The 24,493-nt window shown below is 48.9% G+C and overlaps 1 protein-coding gene across 1 annotated transcript; it reads left to right on the top strand.

The window, feature by feature from the left end:
* Positions 1–3,478: 3,478 nt before the first annotated feature.
* Positions 3,479–20,201, top strand: SDC4 (syndecan 4). The gene is made up of 5 exons (XM_008585895.1): positions 3,479–3,505; positions 12,614–12,752; positions 13,882–13,928; positions 14,764–14,962; positions 18,014–20,201. The coding sequence occupies exons 1-5, from the start codon at positions 3,479–3,481 to the stop codon at positions 18,163–18,165; spliced, it is 564 nt and encodes a 187-aa protein (XP_008584117.1). The 3' UTR covers positions 18,166–20,201.
* Positions 20,202–24,493: the final 4,292 nt, after the last annotated feature.

Here is a 24,493-nt window from a genome sequence, read left to right as displayed (position 1 = left end):
CCCCGCCCGGTGGGGCAGGCCGGTGTCTCCTTTGTTCCGGGGAGCCTCGGATGGGGGGCGGGTGGGGCAGGAGGCGGTGTTCAGGGGTCTGCGCCGTCCCCTACTAAACAGCCAGGCCGGGGAAACTTTGTTGGAAACTTTGCGCCGGGGTCACAGGGAGGCTCCCGGGGTGGCTCCTCCGCGCGCCGTGCGCCCCAGCCTGTTGCTCTTCCCGCCTCCTCCGGCCTCAGCCGCGCCGCGGGCTCCAAGCTTGGACGTGACTAAGCCGGTGTCAGCTTTTCTGCCTCCGCACCCTCGCCCCTTCCCTGGTGATCCTGGGGCAGGCTTGGAGCGCCGAATCCTCCTTCTTGTCCTCTGGGTGACCAGAGCGGGCAGCTTTAGAACCCGAGATGGCCTAGGGATAAGGGTGGCTGCGTGTACTCAGAAGGGAGAGGGTTTTAGGGTTGTGCGGGGCCCTATTTCACACCGCAGAGAGTGGAGAGCTGAGTCCTGTCCTCAGTTCTGGCTCCAGCCCTACCGTTCACTTGTGTCTGCCCCTTCTGAGTCGCAGTTTCCCCGTGGCTACTGCTTCTTTAGGGTCCCTAGAGAGTTGGGACTCTGATCTTTCAAGGGCAGATAGGAGGGATGGTTTAGGCTCAGCACTTGGCCAGAAGTTGAGTCCCTGCTTTCTGCAAGAAGAGTTTTCATTTCTGCTGAACTGCGGATGGAGAAATTGAAGCACCCACCTTGAATGGGGTGAAAGGGACTGGGGGAGAGATGGCTTCAGTGAACCCAGAGAAACTTTTCCTTCTCACCGTCCACTGGTCCCTGTCATAGTTTACACAGCCCTGGGCAACCAGGAGCTCCATTCTAGCAGCCAGCTGGGGAGGAGGAAGGCAAACTCCTCTGGGAACTTGGGGGTGTGGGAATTGCTGGGAGAGGCGATCTGCCCTCTAGGAGCCTGAGCTTTGTGGCCTTTACCCCAGTTTTTAGGGGGAGCTAGTTCCTGGAGTTTAATCATTAATGTTGTTTTATTTTATTTTTTGAAAGCCCTGGGGCTCCTATTCCTCTGAATTTACTTAGGGGAAAGTCAATTCTGCCTGGCATGCTCTTGTTGAGGAATGAATGAGACCCTGAGCAATACTCCCCCAAACAATTCCAAACATGTAGTGATGATAGTGCTTTTCCTGTGCCTGGCAAAGTTCTAATAGCTTTCTAATGGCTCTAACAACTAGCTTAATTCTGATACTAACGCTACTTACTGTTTACTGTTCTTAAACTGGTCCTGAGGCTAGAGAGGTTAAGTAACTTGCCCAAGGTCACACAGCTAATCAGGGGTTGAGTCAGCTTCAAATTTAGGCAGCCAGGCTTCCAAATTCCTACTTTTATCTTAACTCGTAGTCTTTATGCTACTCTTAGTGGTTGCTGTTGTGTCCCATCCCAGGAAACTCAAAACTGGTTTAGAATCTGTTGAGATTTTAGGCTGGAAGTCCTTAAGGAATTCTGAGATGGAAGGAAACAGAAGCCCAGAGTGAGGAATGACTTTCCCAAACCCACGGCAACCTTGCCAAAAGGTTAGTGGCTGAGCCAGGACTATAATCCAAGTCTTCTGCCTCCCTGGTGCAGTGCTCTAAACTAGCCCTGAAGGATGTGTTGGAGTCAAGCAATTCCGAAGGAACACTGCATGGGCATTGTGAGGAAAAAGAGGAAAGGACCTAGGAGGTTGTGAGATCACCACACAGACCGTCACATAACAGTCTCAGCTCAGGAGCTGCTGAGCCTGCGGGTGCTTCAGAGAGAGGAGCAGACAGCTGTGTCCTAGGGGCAGTCTGAAAGAAGGATGTGGTTTGGGGGAAGAGGGCTGCGTCAGTGCTGCATAGGGTGACCCATCAGCTGGAGGAGAAGTCAGCTGGGCAGCTGCTTACTGAAAGAAGTGTCAGTCTCTCATCCTGATCTCAGCTCTCCCCTTCCTGGGTAATGTGACACACCTCCTGCCTCTAACTGGGGCACAGGGCTTCCCCTTTTGACCCGCCCCCCAATCCTTTTTGCCTAGGTTGTGGCTGGGAAAATCATACATAGCCACAACTGGCATAGCCTGCAGAGATGATCTGTCCACTTTTTTCTTTTTGCAGACGGAGAAAAATGAGGACCAGGACGAAGGATTTTGCTAACAGAGGTTATGATTTATAGTGCACTTTCCATATGTCAGATCTGGTTCATTTTGTCCTCACAAAAAACCTAGCATGTGGAGGGCCGGCCCGTGGCTCACTCGGTAGAGTGCGGTGCTGATAACACCAAGGCCGCGGGTTCGGATCCTATATAGGGATGGCCGGTTTGCTCACTGGCTGAGCGTGGTGCTGACAACACCAAGCCAAGGGTTGAGATCCCCTTACCGGTCATCTTTTTAAAAAAAAAAAAAAAAACCTAGCATGTGGTGATTACAGTATGCCCACTTTCCAGATGAGAGGGGTAAAGTGGTACTGCTTCAGGGTAGCAGAGAGCCGAGAACATCCAGGCCAACAGAATCTCTGACTAGTAGTCCCCCTCTCCAATAGTGCTATTAGGTCCCCTCTCCAAACTTTAGTCTTAATGCAAAGGTTTGTCTTCCTCTCGGGTGGTGCCCCTCCCCACCCTTGATGCCTCAGGTTTTGGGAAGGGAACCCAGGCTGAGCACCCAGCAGCCCTCTTCTCTGTTTGGCGGGGCTTGCCATCCTAAACCAGTTCTTCCTGTCCAGCTGGGAGCATTCCCCTGATTTGCCTTCCTGCCACTCCCTCCCTGGCCAATTAAAGGCAGCCTTGTTTAGGGAGCTGATCTTCCCTTCCCCCCCTCCCCAAAGTGTTGCTGCCTAGGGGCACAGCCCACTGACTTGGCACCAGGCCCAGGCAATCTGGGGAAGTGTCTCCCACCCACCAGGTGTACTTCAGCTTAAAGATATTTCTGGTCTGCTTGAGGATTCTCATCTTGATTGCACAGAAGTAGGGGTGGGGGCGGAAGCCCAAGGGGTTCTAGTGCCCTTGAGTGGCCAGTGAGAGCTCTTGGGACTTCCTGGAGTCCAGAGTTACCAAACACCGAGGAAGATAATCAGGCCATGCTGTGGAAAGCTCTATGAGGTTGGGAGGAGGCCCTTTTCTCTTTGGGCTGACATCCCCATCTTTAAAATAAAGGGTTTGAGCAAGATGGCCTCCAGAGTCCTTTCCAGCTCTATTTGATTAATAATTACCTATTATTAGAAAGGGGCTGTGGAAAACATAAAGACATCTAAAGCATTCCCTCCCTGGAAGAAACTTATGGTTCATGAGGGAATTAATGTACTCCATTAAAGTCTGAGTTCTGTTCTCCCCAGCCCCTTCCATCCACACATAGATAGGGCAGGAACTCTGTTCTATTTGTTTTAGTGAAATATCTGTCCCACAGTTTCCAGGAAATGTTTGTATGAATGGATGAGTTTATGCATGTAACTTCATTCTAGAAGGTTCATTGATGTTATTTATTACTAGTATGAATGTCTCCCAGTGGTACTGTGAGGTAGGTATTATTAACTCTATTTTTACATGAAACTGATGCTCAGAAGAATGTAGTGGTTTGCCAAGGTCAGAACCAGGTCTGACAATGTGCAAGGTGTCTGGTTTGAGCATCCTCAGAGAACATTCCAGAGGAGGAAATTTGCTGAGTTTGATGATAGATACCTTGGGTACTAGTACTGCATTTCTGGGTGACCTTGAGCAAACATGCCATGTCTCTGGGTCTTAATGTTCCAGACTCTAAAATGAGAGCCCATTGATCAGGGAAGGGGACTTTTCTTGGCCTACTTGGTAAAGAGTCTAAACAAGTCCCAGTGTCAGAAGAGAAGTGGGGTTGGGGGTTGTGGGGGGACATTCAGCTCCTGCCATCCCCAGCTCCTAGAAACAGAGGGCTTTTCCAAGGACTTGGAGTGCTGAGCCGGGCTGAATGAAGAGCTGGGGAAGCCAGGCTGGGCTGCTAGCCCCAGCTCCCTGTTGGGAGGAATTGGCTCCTAACTGTCCTTCAGCCTCCTGGACTGGATGGGTGGGTGTGATTTCCAAATGAACGCTTAAAATTGGGGGAAGGGGCTGGACAGGACTCTTAGTCACTGCAGACTAGCGTAGCCTGCCTGAGTCACCCATTTCCTTTTGACCTCTTGGCTAATAGGATAGCTGTGGTGGGGGTGTTGCAACGGCTTGAGAGTTTTACCTTGTCCTTTGGGAGTCAGTGTCTCAGTGTCCAGGGCCCTGAGGGTTTATACAGGAAATACTTGAACTAGGTCCTGAATCTTCGCAGCCCCTTGCCTGCGTGTAGCCTTTGGCATTGCTCAGGATTCAACCAGTCCTCAAAATCAGTCTTTAGACCTCTGCAGAGCAGGTATTACTCTTTTCCCCCCCAAAAGTAAAAGTGAACTGCCACTGGTCTGGATTCATGGAGCAAAGCTGGCACAGTTCAGATTTGGTTTGACCCCAGGATTCTCTGATGTTTCTGACCGCCCCCTCTTCTTTCTGGGCTGGCCATAGGGCATTGAAACATTGGTTTGGTGTTAGGCAGACCTGACTCCAGAGGTGTGAAGTCCACCTCGTACTAGCTGCATGACTTTGGGACATGCCACTCAGCCTCTCTGAAGATTGTGATTCTGCTGTGGTGAGGCTTAGGAGATGAAAAGGCTGCAGATGAGCGTACCTAGTTTCATACCTGGTAGGAAGGTGGCATTTCTTAGTGGCAATACCCCTTCCTTGCCCAGGCCACCTTGATGCCAGGTGGTCCTATCCCTTTGAGAATTCAACACCTAGGGCCCCTGGAAGGCTTTCTCTCCTCCGGCCCCCCCATGTCTAACCCCGCAGCTGCGAGGTGGGAAGGGAGAAATCTAGGGTGGGGCTGATGGAGCCCAAATCTCCTATTTGTTTATCTTAGAAGTGGGCTGTTTGCTAATTATCAGATGGGTTTATATTTAAACAAGAACCAGTTCCAGGCAGCCCCACCTCTCCTGTGGGGATCTGCAGGAACCCCATGCTAAGCAGCTTGCGGCCTGGAGGGAGAAGGGACAGGGGGGTTTGCCATGAGTACCAGACCATTCAGGACACTACCCAAGACTCTGAGTCACTCTCCTGTGTTGGAGGGGCAGTGTTCTGTAGGAGGAGTGGCAGAGTTTTAGTCTTAAAAAGGTCGAGTGATTGCAAATAGCACTCTGGGCTTTGCGGGGATGGGGTGATGGTGGACAGAAAAGGTACAGTGTTCTGAAAAGCCAGTTTTCCTATGTTTTCATTGCATGGTGCTCTAGAGAGAGAGAGGAGAACACATATGTCAACAGTTGGGATCTGATTGAACCCTAGGAGAGCAAGAAGCCTGACTTCTTGGGCTGGCTTGTCATTAACTCACTGGTGACCTTTGGGCACATTCCTGCACCTCACAGGCCCATCTCTGGCGCAGTCTGCTGGAGGCTGGGTGACTGGAAAGGGAATACATTTCACAGTCAGAAAACCCAAGTCTGCGTCCCAGCTCTACCGCTTACCCAGGGACGCACAGTTAGTTAATAAGTCACTTTGCTGATGTAAGCCCCAGTGTCCTCTATAAAACACCTGTGTCACTTGAGGGTCATAATTGGTGTTTGGCAAACTTGTAAAGTGCTGGCTTAAGTTTAGTTTATTATTAGCAGCTAGACAAGGGTTTTTAACCTGGCCAGAGGTTGGCTTCACACGTTGAAAATGTAAACTGATAGTTACGGTTCTTAGAGTTCAGACCTTTTAATCCTTTTTAGAGGGCTCCAGGACTCCCCCAAAAGATCACTTTGACCTTAACAGTTCTATCCAGCTGTGATCATTTCACTTCCCTACTTCCCCCCCCCCTCCACGCCTCCTGTCCCCCCCCCCACCCCTTCAGGCCAGACTCCTATTCAAATAGTGCCCCTCACTCTTACCCTGCATCTCCTCCCTCAGCCTGGGGAGCTCAGCTGCCCCAGTTTTCTCTGGCACAGCACAAGAGACTGCTAGTCAGGTGACACCTAGGGTAATGGAAAGGGGAGGCAGGGAGAGGCTGGTATGTGTGGAAACAGTGACTTGGTGAAGCCCGGCGGTCAGTGGCTGCGCCTGCAGGGACTGGCTGTACCACTCAAACCTCTGGGCATGAGGGCAGGGGTGGCAAATGGCTGCACTGGTCACCTGGAGTGGGGACACTCCTTGCCTTGGGGAAGCCCAGTGTGTGGGACTGACTGACCTGGTCTGGAGCAGTGGCTTCCCTGGGTGGTGGGGGAGGATGGGAAGGGGCAGGAAGCCAGCACCCTGGGCTGATCTAATCAGCTGAGACAGGCTGCAGCCTAGCCTCTTCTCAGCTCTCAGAAAACAGGAGGCTTGTTTATGACCTGAGAGTCTCCCTGGCCCATGGATCTAGCAGGGATTTCAGATCCGCTGCCTAGATTACAAGGCCCAGCTTCAATGCACCTCTGTCTCTGAGGCCCTGAGGGAGGCAGCCCCCTCCCCACTGTCACCGCCGGTAATCGGAGCAATGCCCAGCTTGGTTACCAGGCCTCAGTACAGAGGGAGGCTTGTCTCCTTGAGACCATCTTTCATAGGTGGGGAAACTGGGGCTCAGAGAGGGAATTGCCCAAGATCACTCAGAGAGTTAGTGATAAGGGTGCTTGATTGGTTCCTGGCAGAGGGATGTCCAGGGGCTCTAGTATTCTCCTCCCTCCACTACCAACCCCCGTTTCTAGCTGACACCCTAGGATCCTGGAGTCCTTGCTGTGGGAATGGGCTGCCCTGGGGCTTGAGTGAAAAGCTGGTTGCTGGCAGTGCCAGGCCTGGCTCTCTCCTGATTGTGTTCAGAGTAACCCGACCTTGAAGTGGGCAGACCAGACATTTGAACCCTCACTCCACCCCCACCCCCAGACCTGGCTTAACCCTTCCTGTACCAGAACACCAGACTGTGGATTGATTTGTGGTTTCTTTTGGACTTCTAGATTTTTTTTTTGGTCCCCAAGGCAATGCAGGAAATACTTTGGGGATCCAGGTCCAAGTAGAATTTCAGGTGTCTCTGCTCAATGCCATTTGCTCCTTCTGGAAAAATACAAATAGTCTTTCTTTTGCCTCTGCTTAGGACAGGTCCTCAAAGCTGTGTCACCTTGGGCAGGCCTCTGTTTATCTCTGAGTCTTTTTCTCTTGCACAGTCTGGAGAGACCTGATTGGTTGTTGAAAAGTCTCTAGTCTCAGAAGCAAAAGAATGACCCATTATAAGTTATGTCCTTTTTCAGTTTGTAAAGCACTTCTACATCCTCTAACCAGCTTTTTATGGAATTGCTACAAGTTTTCCCAGGTTTCTGACCCTTTGAGCACAAATCCCCTTAGCTAGAAGGAAGGCAGGTAGGGGTTAATAGTAGCCACTACTCATTGAGCACCTGCTGTATGCCGGGCCATGTGCTGGGTCTCTTGTACACACTAATGTATTTCACTTAATCCTCATCATCCTTGAAGGTGTTACCAGCCTTGGTTACACAAGAGGAAACTGAGGATTTAAGAGCTGAAATAAACTCTCAGGCTCATATAGTTAGGAAGCGGCAGGACTATGGTGTGCTTATGGATCTGCCTTTATGTGCAGCCGTCCTAGTGGTAGAGTCCTGATTGTAACCCCAGGTTTTGCCCCTTCTGGAGAATGTCTGATCCTGCAGAAGTGGGGTCGGAGAGGATGGTGACTGCCAGTGCACCCTGCTGGGGATCTTCTGCCAGAATCACTGTAGTGGGTCCAGCAGTTGGGGCCCAGGGTACGTACTGTCCCTTCTCCCCCCTAAATTTGGCTTGCCCAGTTATTACCCTTCTGTTTTGTTTACTTCTTTAAAAAACGTTTTTCTTTTTTTCCTTCAGTTATTACCCTTCTCATTTCACCTCCTGAAAGAAGGGTCAAGTATGTTCTTGACCCTTCCTCCCCTGGGGAGGAGCCAGGTGAGGAAGGGCTCTCATTAGTTCACAGTTAACCAAGCCCTGACCCTGAACTCCTCCCTGGAGCCCCAGCCAAGTTTCTGTTCCTTTGTTTAAGCAATATCACTTTCACCTTTATTTACTCCTAGACAGGAGAAGGGGTGTCCTGGAGCCCTGGCCTGGGCAAAGTGTTGTGGGCTGTTGGGTTAGGGTGGAGAGGTGAAGAGTGAGTGGCAGTGAGAAGCCCGGTTGTGGTTAGGGCATGGACTTGAGAAAGATCTAGGTTTGAATCCAGCTCTGTCTGTCTAGCTGTGTGACTTTTTTTTTTTTTTATTGTCTTTTTTGTGACCGGTAAGGGGATCGCAACCCTTGGTGTGGTGTCGCCCGCACCACGCTCAGCCAGTGAGCGCACCGGCCATTCCTATATAGGATCTGAACCCGCGGTGGGAGCGTCGCTGTGCTCCCAGCGCCGCACTCCCCCGAGTGCACCACGGGGCTGGCCCTTTTTTTTTTTTTTTAAAGATGACTGGTAAGGGGATCTTAACCCTTGACTTGGTGACTTGGTGTTGTCAGCACCACGCTCTCCCAACTGAGCTAACCGGCCATCCCTATATAGAGATCTGAACCTGTGGCTTTGGTGTTATCAGCACCACACTCTCCCAGGTGAGCCACTGGCCGGCCCTTAGCTGTGTGACTTTTGATGAGTGACTCAGCTGAACCTCACTTTCCTCATCTGCAAGATGGGTAGAGCACATTATGACCAGGCTGTTGTATCAATTGAGTGTGCTCATATAGAGAAAGAACCCAGCATGGTGCCTGGCAGGTAGTAGATCCTCCTGTTAGTCACCCCAGCCCCCATGCTTTTCCTGGGGTGACAGAAGCCATGGGATGTTGGGATAGGGTTGGTGATCTTCTCCAAGCTTCATGCCTGTAGCCTAAGGACTAGATGGGTAGTTTAACTGGAGTGACAGCTACTGCCTGTGGAGTTACTGAGACCCTTAGGGGAGGGAAGAAAACTGCATCCTGGGAGCCAGGAGACCTAGGTTCTAAGTCTAGCTCTGTTGCCAGCTGCTTGGGTGACCTTGGCAAAGTCCCTTGTCTGCTAATCTGTTTGCTAGGTTATAAAAAAATGAGACGGTTGGGCTTGCTGGCCTCAGATACCTTCTGTTGGCAGGTGTTAGTTCCTATAGAACAAAAGAACACCTACCCCTTCTCTTCCCTGGATAGTGTGGAGAGGAATCCAGGATCTTTAACTCCCCAGGCACCAATTCAGGTGCTCACCAAACACAGGGCCAGGAGGGCCGCAGGACCAGACACTGTTTTATTCAGCTGGTGATTTCTGTTGTGTGTCTATGAAAGGGACAAAGGTGCAGGGAGACCTGTGGGGCCCAGAGAAGGTACGTGTACACACGTGAACACACGTGCCTGGGCAGAGATTGGGTGAGCTGAGGACAACAGACCACATCCTTAGCCGGGAGCAGGGTGGGGTCCCTCTCTGGTCAGGGCTGGGCCTGGCTGCTGGTAGGCCTGGTTCTTCAAAGCCACCCCAGATTGAATGGGCCTTGTCTGAAAAAAGCAAGGGCTGTGGGTGCCTCCTCAACCCTTACCAAAAAAAAAAAAGAAAGGATGATTGCCCATAATCCCATGGGTTTGGTCCTGTCTTGAGAGATTCCCTCTTGTCAGAGGTCTTGGGCAGGGAAGGGGCTGGAAAGAGACAGAGAGGGGGGCCTCCAGAGCTCAGGGAGGATTTAATTCCCCATGTCCTCCCATCAGCACTGTCTCACAAAGCTTTTTCCAAGCTTCTCTACTTGGTAAGAGGGAAATCTAGGCTCACCTAATGCAGCCTTTGAAGACTCCGTACTTTTAGAGTTCTGGAATAGGGTCTAATCCTGGCCATGCCACTGATCCCCAGTGTAACCTCAGACTAATTGTTTATCTTCTCTGGGAACCTGGTATAAAAATGGAGGGTTAGGGATGAACTGGTAGCCACAAAGAGGGCTGAACTGGGGAAAAATCTTGGTTTCAGCCTCAGTTTTGCCACTGACTTGGCTGCACGGTCATCACACGCCACCATCTTAGCGTTCATTTCTCTAAGGTAAAATGGAGGTCATTACTAACAACAAATCAGTGCGCTAATCCCATGGGTTGTTTTGAAACACCCCTTAGCACTTTCACATACTAAAAGAAAGGCTGAATGTGTAAACAACATTCCATGGCTCCTGGGGACAAGAGGAGTGGGAAAGATCTCTCTTCCCGAAACAGCGCATGTTGGAATCCCAACCCTAGGATTCAGGACTTTGAACTCCAACTCCCCACAGCCAGCCTGGTGTCCAGGCCAGGGCAACAAGTGGCCACAGTACCTTTTCCTGCTGGATTTGACTCGCACTTAACAGACTCTTGTAGCCTGGGATAGGCTGGCAGCCCTATGTATATGAGTATTCTTCCATGTGTTTATTTGTATGTGGCTAAAAGCCCAGGAGACCAGGGTCCAGTGTGGTCACTTCGTGCCTGTGTGGCCTGGCCTTGGACAAGTGACTTTATCTTTCCAAACTCTTTTTTTTTTTTTGTCTTTTTCGTGACCGGTAAGGGGATTGCAACCCTGGGTGTGGTGTCGCCCACACTGCACACAGCCAGTGAGCGCACCAGCCATTCCTATATAGGATCCAAACCCGCGGCGGGAGTGTCGCTGCGCTCCCAGCGCCACACTCTCCCGAGTGCGCCACGGGGCGGCCCTATCTTTCTGAACTCTTGTTTCACCTCTGCAAAAAGGGTCTATTAAGGAGACCCTCTTAGTTAAGGCCTGCCAGTTGGTGAGGTCTCACTGGTTCAGATTCTGGGCCCCAGGAGAATTTGTGGCAGGAGACGGGGGTAGGAGCAAAGGGACCCCGCCCTAGGTACAGGCACTTGCGCAACCACAGAGGAGCCTTCCTCCTGTGCTGCCAAGCCACAGGCACGGGCTGTATGCGGGGGCTGGAATTCCAGCACCAGCAGCTCAACAGCTCCTGATTCCCGAGCCATGAAGTCATCTCTAACCAGGGCTTAACCCTTTCTGGCTCCCCAGACCCATGTGTGTCAAGCGCTCAGCAGAGATTCCCCTACCCCCGGGGGAGAGAGGGATGTCTACCCACTGCCTTCCTCCCACCCTGTCCTGGCTCCCTTCTGGGAATCCAGCATTCTGCTCCCACGGGGGTAGAAGAGAGGGCACGTGAGTCATGTTCTGTTGCCTCTCCCCGGAAGCCAGTGGGGAGAGTACAGGAAGAACCTTGTCTCAGAAGTGGCTTTCCTGGGACTCTCCTGCGATGACATGGCCTTGTCTTAAGAATGTACATTCCTTCTCAGACTCCCCTGTGTCACTGGCAGTCTCAGCTGGATGAAGAGCAGCCTGAGGCAGTCAGAATCAGAGAACTGGCCACTTTGTACTCTAAGTGATGTAGCTAACTCACTGTGACGTTGGGCAAGTCACTACCCTGTTCTGGGCTTAAATTCCCTGAAAGGGGAGGACAGGACCTCCCTGGGTATCCAGCTGATATTCTGTGGCATTAAGTAGACCTTCACCTCCTGCAGTTATGTGGTCTGGAGTAGATGAAACTGTCTTGCAGGAAGGAGTGGTGTGTTGAACTTAATAAAAAACCTCAACTCTTTTGGCAAATGGTAGGCACTTTAATGTTTGGATTAATTAATGAGATATCGAGCCTTGCTCAGGGCTGCTATTCTGTGGGCAGACAGAAGCCTGAGCCCAGAAGTTGGAGAAAGGTGGTAGACATCCAAATGTTCCTATGCCCTTGAGAGTTGTTGCTTTCTACTCAGCTTAGGTAGGGGATGGGAGCAGAATAACTGATGTACTGTAGGGCCCTGGGAAAGTTCTTTGCCTCCCCAGACCTTTGATGCTTGCCTTTTGAAAGCTGCTTGGTGGGGGTGGCCCTAAGACTTGGCCATGACCAGCTGGGTCTCCATGGGGTGGTGGCTGAGTGACACGGGTACTGAAGTCTGTGAGGGCAGGGATGGTGCCTCTCTGTGCCCTGCACGATGCTGGAAGCACAACAGATTTGTGGGAGATGTCTGGAAGACAAGACTGAATGCAGGAGTATGCTCTTGAGTCAGTAGGTCTGGGCAATGCCCTGACCTGAAGCTGTCTTGGGGTGTGGGTGAGCCAGCCCTGTCTGTCTGAGCCCAGTCTGACTCAGCTGGGAAAGGTGTCCCTAACTGGGCAGGACCAGAGCCAGCAGTCCACTCCCTGCCATGTGTGAATCAGCTGCCACTGCATCATAGATCCTGGGGCTGGCCTGTGAGCAGGGGAACTGCTGGCTCTAAGGTAGCCCTGTGTGCAGTCCTCACTCCTCCACCTGCCAGTTGTGTCACCAGACGAGAATGATGTCAAGTCTTTAATGCCCAGTTTCCTTTATTGTAAAATGAGTTAACAACATACCCTCAGAGTTATTAAGAATAGGGCCTGGTACACGGCAAGTGCTCAGTAAATGGTACCTAGTAATATTAATAACTTGATTATTACACCTTTACTATTTTTATTAGCCCAGAATGGGTAAGAGACTTGCCTGAGGTCACACAGCAAGTTAGGGCCAGAGCAGGATCCCGGACCCAGGTCTCCAGACCCTGGCCTGGTTCCTTCCAGGACCTGAATGCCTACTTCACTGACTTTCCGGACTCAGGCTGTTGCAGAGTACTGAGGGCCTGTTGACTGATGTGTCTCCTTTCTTCATTCTAGATCCGAGAGACTGAGATCATTGACCCCCAGGACCTCCTAGAAGGCCGATACTTCTCTGGAGCTCTTCCAGATGATGAGGATGTCGGGGGACTTGGGCAGGAACCTGATGACTTTGAGCTGTCTGGCTCTGGAGATCTGGGTAAGGAGGGTCTGGAGGGCAGGCTCAGGGCATGGAGCTGGGGGATGGTGGCCTCACCAACTAGGAAGCTGACCGTGCCTTGACATTTGGATTTTTGTGGGGATTTTCCTCTAGTGCTCCTCCTCCCCCTCAAGAAAAGGGGAAACAAGAGTAACTGGATTAACCTTTTGCATCCCTGAGACTCAATGGGAGCGAGTTGTTTGTTGCTTTGAATTCATTTGTAGCTCTGGCTTTTCTGAGCACCTTCCTGAATTGTCTTCATGGGCTCCTCCCTTTGGTGGGGGTGGGGTGGGGAAGGAGGATCTATAGAATGTTTGTCTTCCTTTGAAAAGGAAAGGTGCTGAGAAGTGGGGGTGGGTGGGAGGAGGCATGTGTGGGTAGAGATGTGGGTGGAGAACCAGGAACTGGCTTTGGAGTCACGTAGTCCTGAATCCAAACCTCCACTATGAACTTCCTCTAAACTTCCGTTTCCTAATCTGTAAAATGGGAGTAATAATGACAGTATGTCAGTGTTGTGGGGACTGAACTGAGTTAAAACTCTTGGCACATACCAACCACTCAGTAAATGTGTGTTGTTTTTAAAAATAAATTTTATTGTGTATATTTGAGGTGTATGACATGATGTTATGGGATACATATAGATAATGGAAAGGTTACTGTAGTAAAGAAAGTTAACATAACCATCACCTCACATAGTTATTCGGTAAATATTTAACACTGCAATATCTAATATTTGATATTACAATTAGAGTCTTCCTTCTCAAACTTTAATTCCCTGGGGATTTTGTTAAAATACAGATTATGATTCAGTACTCCCTGAAGTCCTGCATTTCTAGCCAGCTTGTATGTGTTCCTCTTGGTCCATGGATCCACACTTTACAGAGCAAGGGTTGGAGCTGACAAAGCATCTGCCCAGCTATCGGCTCACATATTCCTGTGAAAGAGCTAGGAGGCAGGTCTTAGGAGCCCCATTTTACAGATGAAGCAACTGAGGTTGGGGTGGGAATGCTCACTTGCTGGACATTTAAGCATTCAGGACTGGTTGTAAGGTAGGACTCCCACCAGCCAGGGCTGAAGGGGTTATTTACCTGGGGGACTTCACATTCACACAGCTGTTCTGACCTTGCAGATGACTCAGAGGACCCCGAGATCTTCCCTGAAGTGATCCGACCCTTGGTAAGTAGCTACACACCTTTGCCTCTCCCCTCTTGCTCCTCTAAACATACCTGTTGGGAGGGGCAGAAAATACAGCCCCCATGTGCAGAATAAGTGAGGGGGTCTGACCTGCAAGAAGTCATTTTATATGTGGCCCTGGGCTCATTTTGGAATAGGCACAACTTTGGGTCCCAGGTAGGCCATCCTCCCTGCTGGGGTAATCACTGTCAACACCAGCTCTTTTTCTGTGCATTTATAGCTATTTTCTAGCAATGGTATCAAATTATATATAAGGTTCTATGTACTATATTTTTCACTTAGGTGGTCATGATTATTTTCCCACATAGTTAAATGTTCTTGTCATTCTTATAGGCTGCATAATAGTTCACCTTCCCCTTATTGATGGAAAAATTGTTTATAATTTTTTGATATTCTAAAATTACAACACTGCCTCAAGAATCTTTTACACACAATCTCTGATTAGCAACTTCCAACAGAGTCCCAGAGGCAAAACAGATGCCTTAAAGGGCAGGCAATTTCTAAGGTTTTGGCAAACTGCCTCCAGAGAGAGTGGTTACTCTAGAATACCCACCGTCAGCAGTGTGTGGAACACCTGCTCCCCGGCCATTGGTCACATTTATTTCCCATTTGGGTCAGATAAACTATACAAAAAGTTGAGAATAAGGATTTTGGTAACATAATTGTAGAGTTTGTTGCCAATTCCTGCTCCAGGACCACACAGTTCAGCCAGAGAGACTACAGAACCAGATTCTCTACCAGCCTAAATGTCCCTGACCCTTGCCTTGGGTCCCTCCCCAAACACGCTGAGTATCTCTCCTCCTTTCCCGCAATCCAGGAGCCTCTAGATAACCACATCCCTGAGAGGGCAGGGCCTGGGAGCCAGGTTCCCTCTGAACCCAAGGAACTGGAGGAGAATGAGATCATTCCCAAGAGGAACTCGCTCTTTGAAGGGGATGAGGATGTGTCCAACAAGGTGTCCATGTCCAGCACTGCCCAGGGCAGCAACCTCTTTGAGAGAACAGAGGTCCTGGCAGGTAAGGTACTGTGTTTCTCACCAGATGCCTTGAAGGGGAAAAGAGGGATGCCTCTAGCCCATTAGGTTTCTTTTTTTTTTTTTTGTGACCGGTAAGGGGATTGCAACCCTTGGCTTGGTGTCGCTCGCACCGCACTCAGCCAGTGAGCGCACCGGCCATCCCTATATAGGATCCGAACCCGCAGCCTCCGCGCTCCCAGCCCCGCTGCGCTCCCAGGGCTGCACTCTCCCGAGTGAGCCACGGGGTCGGCCCCCATTAGGTTTCTTGATGCCCCTTCTTTTCAAGCACTCAGGTTGCCCTGGGTGTTGAAGGACTGTGACTCCTTTTAAGGGTGGCTCTGACTGTGTGCAGCCTGGAGGAGTGGGAGGAAGAATTCCATATCAGAGTCTTCTAAAGAATAGGTATTGAGTCATTCCTTTGCCTTAAGCACTTCTCACTTATTTTTCAAAGCACTTTCACAGCCTGGGTTTGGCATCTGGGAGTTAATTATTAAAAGTTAATTTCCCTTGAAAGCTTGGAGGTTCCTTAGAATTGGGTTAGCTTCCCCTCCCCTCACTCTCACTTGGCAGCCTTATGACCTTGGCTGAGAAGCTTTTGAACTGGATGTTTCCTTATCTGTAAAATGGGTACAATGATACTCCTTGGGTTGGTGTCATGAGTCCAGGAAAAATAAAATATGAAGTAATTTTGCAAATTGTAAAGGACTGTTCTGATTTGTTAGTGTTATCTTCATTGACCCCTCAGTAGGTGGGGCCCAGGCTATCTTCAAGTGACAGAATAGGAAATTGAAATGTTTGGCCTCAGGTGAGAGCTCTTGACTGTAACTGTGCTGTTGTGGGGAAAGCTCTGGCCCCGGGTGAGGCTTCAGGAGTGGCTCTGTCAAGCCTGGCTTAGAGGCTGTCAGCTGGGGTGGTGACTGGCTCCCTCTCTCGGCAGCTCTGAGACTGGGTGTTGTCTCCAAAGCTTGAAGAAGGGGTGGTTGTCAAAGGGAACTCCCCATGATTGATTTTAAGGTTTTACAGACTGTGGCTGAGGGCAAGTCTGGGCGAACCAGCCTGGTGAGTGGGCACCCTGGGCCCATGCTTGGTAACTCCTGTCTCCTGGGAACTAGCTGGGCCAGCAGCTCCAAGGAGGCTAGAGGTAGAGAAAGAGCCTTGTACCAAAGAGCAGTGTCTTGTTTCCATCCAGAACAGACGATGACCTTGCCTGCATCTTGCAGACGAGGCTCCCTGGGAATTCAGCCCCAGATGACTTTGGGCCCTCCTGGTACCTGAGCCAATGTCCCTTGTAATTTTCCTTTACCACGTTGTATGTGATGTGGGTCAGGTGGGAGTGGGGGCGTTGGGTGGATGTCAGAACGAGAGGGGTCCTTACAGACCATCTAGTCTTATAGGTTTCAGACTGTTTTGTGGAAGTATTTCAGAGGTGAGGCCTCCCTCCATCCTCCTTCAACCACAGTTTCACTGCTAGCTGGCATATTTTGGATCTGCACAGGTTTTGCTTTGAGTCACATGAAAGAGAAGACCTGAAGCCATGTCATCTCTTTAATCTTACCTTTGAGAATTTTACGAGTATAAGATCCTTATGTGAAAAGTTATGTTGTTCAGCTAGCTGAGGTGGGACCCTCCATTCCAGTATCTTTTAAACAGCACCCAGGAGTTTTAAGTGCTTTAAGTGCTCTTTGCTATATGATTCCACTGAGTAGCCACAACAACCTGAAACTAAGTCTAAATAACTTGTCCAAAGTCACAAATCCAGGAAGTAGTAGACCTGGCATTTGCACCTAGCACCACAGTCAACTTCTGAGCCTGTCCATGCACCTTGACCTTGTCCCAGCACAGACCAAGGGCCTAATGGAGGAGCTGGATTCATCAGAGGGAAAGGTGATGGAAACAAGAATGGGATTGATGCCTGATATTACATGTGCTTTTTCTGGCACTTTGTTTCTGCTTTTTCATAGGATTTTAGGCAAGAGAGAATCTTACTTGGATCCTCTGTGCCACTCTGCCCCCATTCTGTGCATAGATTTGTAGTGCAGGGATGGAAAATTAATCTCCTTAGTCCAAGTAAGGCCGAATTAGGGGACTCAATCTGCCACAAAAGGATTCTGTGAGACTTTTCTGCCCTAACAAACAGGAATGAGTCATTCGGGCCACCTGGCATAGTGAACGGAACCGATACTCGCCTAAAGTTAGAAGCTCACATCTGCCTGACACTAGCCAGGTGCTGCCCTCTGAGCCAAACTGTGAATGTCACTTATTAAGCACTTACTGTTGTGCAGGCCCAGTTTAGGGTACTAGGGACACAGATATAAACTACCAAAGCTTACAATTTATGAATCTTGTACATATGCTATGCAGCAGGCACTGTTCTAAGCACTTTAAGTAGATTAATTTATTTAATCCTTAGGACAAACATATGAGAAAGGTACTATTTCCATTTTGCAGATGAAGGAACTTGCCCTAAATCACACAGCCAATAAGAGAAAGACGTGGGAGTGGAAACTAGGCCTTGGCTACTAGGTTCTACATGGGAACATAATTATCTATAATAAATAGTATGGACATTAGTATGTTCTACGTGTGTGTATATAGAATGTATATACCTGGCTATGGAAGTGTTGGCCTGTATAGATATGTATGCACCCAGGGAAAACTAGATGGCCTCCTGCGCTAAGTAGGATAATTATGTCTAAGGGGATTTCCGTAGCCTGTGATTTTTCTTGTTCCTGGCCGTGTTAGTGCTAAGCGTTGCTGGGGAGTCTGTCTAGTGTTTGGAGAGAACCTGGGCTTTGGACGCAGGCAGATTTGGGTTGGAATAGTGGCATTGCCACTCTAGCCCTGTGGTCTTCAGTGACTTGTAATGCCTAGTGACCCCCTTCTCATAATTGAGATGTGAGGGTGAAATGAAGCGTCAGCTTACCTGGCATAAGTGGTGGTGTGATGGTGAGGGTTTGGCTATAGGAGATCTGATTGTGGGGGGAAGAGGACGTTATCCTAAGGTCCTGGTGAGCAGCTCTCAGTCCTGCCTCTCCCCTCTCTTCCTCTCCAGCTCTGATTGTGGGCGGCGTTGTGGGCATCCTCTTTGCGGTTTTCCTGATCCTGCTGCTGGTGTACCGCATGAAGAAGAAGGACGAAGGCAGCTACGACCTGGGCAAGAAACCCATCTACAAAAAAGCCCCCACTTACGAGTTCTACGCATGAAGCTTCTTCACGGGCACTGGCTTGGACTTTAAGGGGGAGGGAAGCCAGAGGATTTTGAAGGGTAGACATTAGGGTAGAGGGAGGGCAACCTAATACTGACTTGTCAGCGACTCCAGCTCTGATTACCTTTTAAGTATCAGAAGAGGCATCATCTTCTCCTGTTCTGCCTGGCTCGTCTTGATTCTTTAGGCCTCAGTTGCCCCAGCAGAAAAATGGGGTTAAACTTGACATTTCTGAAATGAAGCCTAGGATTGGATTGTTTCTTAAACTTCCAGTTTAGAGTCTAGAACCAGCTTAGGGCCTATTCCACACTTGCCTCATGCAGAGCTCCTCTGAAGCCAGGGGGCTGGCTCAGGGGTATTGTATGAGTTCTGATTGGAGGTCTGCCCCCAGCAGCCTTCCTCCCTCCCTTTCACAGCCTGTCCCTTTGCCAGAAATTAGGAGAAGGAACTAGAATCATCTGCATCTTGAGACTTGTCCATCTATGAGTACCTGTGATCACACTACCGGAGTCTCTGTGGTATATCTTGGGCCATTCTAGGCTCTTTCAAGTGACTTTTGGAAATCAACCTTTTTTATTTGGGAAGGGCGGGTGGGGAGAAGAGCTACAAGTTCATGCCGAAATGGATTTGTAGAATTTTTTTTTTTTTGGCAGCTGGCCAGTACAGGGATTGCCCTGGACCTTGGTGTTATCAGCACCACACACTAACCAACTGAGCTAAATGGCCAGCCCCTGGATTTGTAGAATATTTGTAAATCTGTTTTTAGTGCATTTTGTTTGTTTTTTTTAAACGGTTCATTCCTTCGTGCAGAGCCTCTCTCTGCCTGGGCAAGAGTGTGGCAATGCCAAGATATTCTTCACTCTCTCACGTATTCCCACAGCACCTGCTAAGTTTATATTTAATGGCAGTTTTTTTGTTTGTTTTTGTTTGTTTCTTGAAAGTGAGAGAAGAGCCGGAGATATGATTTTTATTAATTTTTTTATTACTATTTATAGCTTCAGACAGGGCCTCTCCTTCCCACTTCCCTCTTTCCTCTCTTTCTTTAAACTCCCTCCCCATTTTTTTTTTTTATACTCCACACTCCTCTGCTCATGACCTTGGCCCTTTCTGAGGCTGCTTCCTGTAAGAAGTAACTTTTGCTGAAACATAGTTTTCTAGCAGATCCCAAAATATAATGAAGGGGATGGTGGGGTATTTGTGTCTATGTTCTTGTAATATATTATTCTTCCTTGGTTCTAGAAAAATAGATAAATATATTTTTTCAGGAAATAGTGTGATATTTCCAGTTTAATGTTGGCTGGGTGGTTGAGTGAGTGAATTTTTGCGTGGTTTGGCACCGCTTTATCTGTCCTGTTCCTGGTGCCTTCTCCTGATTGGGCTGGAATAGTTGAGGCAGATGGTTTCTACTCTCTTCTGCCTTCTGCTTGGGGCCCAGTTGGTGTTCTTTGGTTTGCTTTCTTCAAGCTCTAGGGCTACACTCTCCAATGCAGTAACCCCATGTGACTTTTTAAATTTAAGTTAATTCAAATCTCATAAAGTTAAAAATTCATCCCTCACTTGCACTAACCACATTTCGAGTGCTCAGTCACCACATGTAACTTGTGGCTACTGTGTTGACCATGCAGATAGAGACCATTTCCATCTATTGTACAGCACTGCTCTAGGGAACTAAAATGGCTTAACAAGTCACAGCCTCAGCTTTGCTGGGACTACCCTTAACTCCTGGGTATGGGGAAGGGGGAATTGGGGAGGGCCGATAAGGCCCCAGCTAGGGCCTGCTTTCTGGGACCCTCCCTGTCCAGACCCCACTGGCTGGGCTGGGGGGAATTGTTCTCTCTTGTCGCACCCAGTGGCTGTTAGCTACTGTTGCCACCTCAATCCCAGGTCCCAGCTGGCTGGGTCCTCTTCTACTTCCAATGCCCTTTTCCTCGGGCTGTGTTGGAGTGAGCACCTCTTCTGTAGCCACCTCTCACACTGTTGTCTGTTACTGATTTTTTATGATAAAAAGATAATAAAATCTGGTAATTTCTAGATCACCTGCCTCTTGTCATTTTAAAGTTTGTAACAAGTCAGAGCTTTCTGAGCTCTGAACCCCTTATCTCAGTGGAGCATGAGAAAATCTACCCTCCCCACTCCCACCCCCTTGAAACCTCCTATGGGGTGACAGCCAGTAGAGATTTAGGAAGTCTGGAAAGGGTCTGGGTCTGGAGCAGAGGGACAATGTCAAAACAAGCACCCTGGTGGCCTGTGTGACATATTGCACCTACCTCAGTGTTTTGTTTAGGCGGCACCATGTTTAAAACAATAGACACAAAAATCCTTGAATTAGTTGCCATCTATAAAAATCAGGATGGTTCTCATAAAAATCCAGATTTTTTGCTTTGCTTCAGGAAAAAAATCAAAATTTGGCAGCTGTCAGCCTGCATGGCAACAAGTGGGAGTGACTGAGAGGAGGCACCTTTTGATGTGGCCTCTGCCATGCCACTGTCTCCACCTGCTTCTCTCATGTCACCTGCTTGGCCTCTGCAGGTACTGGAGTTGGCCGGCTCTGGAAATACCACTGACAACCTCCCTGTGAAGTGGGTAGGATCCTTTTTACCAAGGGGGCAAACTTCCCTTAGCTTGCCTATACAGAGTTGAACCTTAATTCCAGCTGCATGGACATTGGTGGTCTCCCCTTGGCACCATGTTGCTCAGTCCTTCACTGGGTGAGGGGAAGGATGCAAAGAGGAATTGGCAGTAGCTGTAGCAAACCCTCACATCACACACCCGAGTGCCAGGAACCCATTCTCAATGCTTTACACCTGATCCATCTAATCGCCACAACAGCTCTGCAAAGTAGGTGCTATTAGTATCCCCATGTTACAGCAATTAAGAGGTTAACTTGCCAAAAGCTACAGTTTACCAGTAATAAAGGAGGGATTTGAACCCAGGCAGTCAGGCTCTGGAGACTGCTCACAACCACATTGCCTGTGAAGGTTTTATGTCACCCATGGCCCCTTTACTGGGGCTGCTTGGCCCCCACAAACCCACCTCTGAAGTGGTGAGTCTGGTCTCAAATCCCGTGTTAGCTCAAATCTCTCCTGAGGCCCTGCTACACTTTGTTTTCCTGAGTCCCATGAGGCTTGATTGGGTCTCTCTTCCTTGTTGCTTGTGTCTTGTAGAAAGCCCTCCCATCTATTGGATCCACATTGTCCCAATACAGCCACTGTGGCTATTTAAATTAAATTAAAAATGTCAAATTAGGACCAGCCCATAGCTCACTTGGGAGAGTGTGGTGCTGATAATAATACCAAGGCCACGGGTTCGGATCCCTACATAAAGATGGCTGGTTAGCTCACTTGGGAAAGCGCGGTGCTGACAACACCAAGTCAAGGGTTAAGATCCCCTTACCAGTCATCTTTAAAAAAAAAAAAAAGTAAAATTAAAAACTCAGTTCTTCAATTGCACTAGCCTCATTTTAAGTGCTCAATAGCCACAGTGTAGATATAGAACATTTGTACTGCTGCAGAAATTTCTGTTAGACAGGGCTGTGTTGGGTGGTGTGAGACTGTGGATCAGGACCTCTGGATTCAGATTTCGGCTTTTGACAGCTGTTAGCTTTGTGCTCCAACAGTGTGGTGGGGCGGGGTATGTCAGAGCTTGGCACACAGTAAGTGCTCAACAAGTGCTATTTATTCTTATCACCAATTTTTGGGTAAGATGTTAGCTCCAGAAGGCCCCTGTATTAGTTATCTATTGCTGTGTAAAATTATCTCCCAATTTAGGGGCTTATAACAACGTAAATGTTATCTCAGTTTCTGTGAGTCAGAATTCAGGAGCAGTTTTGCTGGGTGGGTGGGCGGGCTTGAGGTCTCATAACATTGCAGTCAAAATGTTCGCCAGGGCTGCAGTCATCTGAAAGCTTGACTGGGGCTGAAGGCTTAACTTCCAAGATGGCTCAGTCACATTCCTGCCAACTTGGTGCTGGCTGTTGGCAGGAGGCCTCCGTTCTAGGGCTGGGTGACTGTCCTCATGATGTGGCTGCTGGCTTCTCTCAGAGTAAGAGATACAGGAGAGCCAGGTGGAAGCTACAATGCCTTTAATAGCCTAGCCTTGGTGGTCACACACTGTCTTATTGATCACACAGGTCTGCTCTATTCATTGTGAGAGGGGACTTCACAAGGACAGCAGTACCAGGGGGTAATACTCACTGGAAGCCATCTTAGATCCTGGTTACTATAGCCCTATAACTAGTCAACCCTGGACAGGGTTAATTTATCTGGAGAGCTAACTCTGATTGATACAATATTACTTCTGAGAATTGAACTATAATTCTGACCAATATTGGGCCATTTTTGTTTCATGGTTCCGCCAATTTTCTGAGGGAGCAGAAGCGCTGACCCTGCGTGGGATATGCACGGGGTACAAGCCAAACAGATCTCCCTCTGCCAATAATTTGCTATGTGATTTTGGAGAGGAGGCAGAATTCTAAAATGGCCCCAAGATTTTTGCTGCCTGGTATATACAACCTGTGTCATCCCCTCCCTTTGAATGTGGGCAGGACCTGTAAACATGATGGGATGCCATTAGGTTTATGATTTGGTTATATTAGCTAGCAAAGGTGAAGGGATTTTATAGATGTAATTAATGTCCCAAATGAATTGATTTTTGAATAAGTAAAAAGGGAGATTATCCTGGGTAGGCCTAACTCAGTCAGTTGGCCTTGAAGAAGCAAGCTGCCATGAGCTCTACAGCTGCAAGAAAATTAATTTTGCCAACAGCCATGTGACCATGGAAGAGGACTCTGCCTCAGAGAGACTCCAGCCCTGGCTGACACCTTAATTACAGCCTTGGCAGACCCTGAGCGGAAGAGTAGCTGAGCTGTGCTTGGACTCCTGACCCACGGATTCTCTGTGACGATAAATATTTGCTACTTTTGTGGCAATTTTTTATGCGACACATAAAACTAATACGGGAAGGTCACTTACCTCCTCTGGACTGCCAATTTCCCCATCTGTTAAAGGAGGGAGGGTGCAGTGTTTGGATCATCTCTAAAAGTGCTTCTGGAATAACAACAATGACAATAACTAGCTCATATAAAGTGGATATGGGTAAGGAATGAGAGAAGAAAATTATATATAATACTATATATATATATAGAGAGAGAGAGAGTATACACACACACACACACACACACACACACAAGGGTACTTTAAAAAGTTCATGGAAAAACAATTAAAAGACAATACAAGGGCTGGCTGGTTCGCTCACTTGAAAAAGCATGGTGCTGATAACACCAAGGTCCAGGGTTCAACCCCCGTACTGGCCAGCCGTCCCACCTGCCCCCCAAAAAACAATACAGAAAAAAACTATGAATTTTGAGGCTGGTCAGTACGGGGATTGAATCCTGGACCCTGGTGGTATCCGTACCACGCTCTAACCTACTGAGCAAACCAGCCAGCCCCAAATCTTTCCATAATTTTTTTTGAAGTACTGATACACACACACATGCACACACACACACACATACATATATATGTGTATATGTATGTATATACGCTTACCAGTGTATGTATACCAGGACAAAACCAGCTAAGTCCAGGACACCCCTACCCAGGGTGAGCCAGGACACCAACCAGGGTTGAGGAGAAGTATGATTTGAGCCAGATGGGGCTTAAGGATGAGCTTGAGAGGATGGGCCCCAATCCAGTACTCTTTAACCATGGCGAGTTCATAAAGAACTTGGTCACAAGGCTCTGCCTTCCCCAGAAATTTTCCTGTCCTTCCTGCCCCCCACCCCCACCCTCAGGTGGCAAGCACCCAGCCATAGCAGGTGTTTATCACCTCACCCACTGAAAGCATTATTGTGCCACTGCTGCCCTGCCTGCCTGCTCTTGTGTCTTGGGTTCTGCAACAGAGCCAAGCCTGACTAGGGGTTCTTTTTTGGTGAGTATGTTCAGGGCTGGCCCTTGGCAAAACCTTGTAGATATTGTTTTATTGATTTCACTTCCCTTAAAGCCACTTCCTCTCTTCCACACCGTCCTCACAGTTCATGAGCTCAGCAGTCCCTATCTTCCCCAGGGAGAAAAGTGTCTGAGAATTTAAACCACACTGTGGTTATAAATAAGTTCTCTTTGCAGAAAATCTTACTTAACAGAAACGAAAGGGAAAGAGAACCCCCAGGTCAGTGCTTAAACTGGAAGACCAGTTTGTTAATAGTGGAAGCTCAGGCAGCATTAGAACTGGAGATTTTGGGGCCAGCCCATGGCTCACTCGGGAGAGAGTGGTGCTGATAACACCAAGGCCACGGGTTTGGATCCCACATAGGGATGGCCAGTTAGCTC

Source organism: Galeopterus variegatus, unplaced genomic scaffold (assembly GCF_000696425.1).
Source record: "Galeopterus variegatus unplaced genomic scaffold, G_variegatus-3.0.2 Scaffold3749, whole genome shotgun sequence".
Lineage (NCBI taxonomy): Eukaryota > Metazoa > Chordata > Mammalia > Dermoptera > Cynocephalidae > Galeopterus > Galeopterus variegatus.
This window is presented reverse-complemented; position numbering and strand designations above follow the sequence as displayed.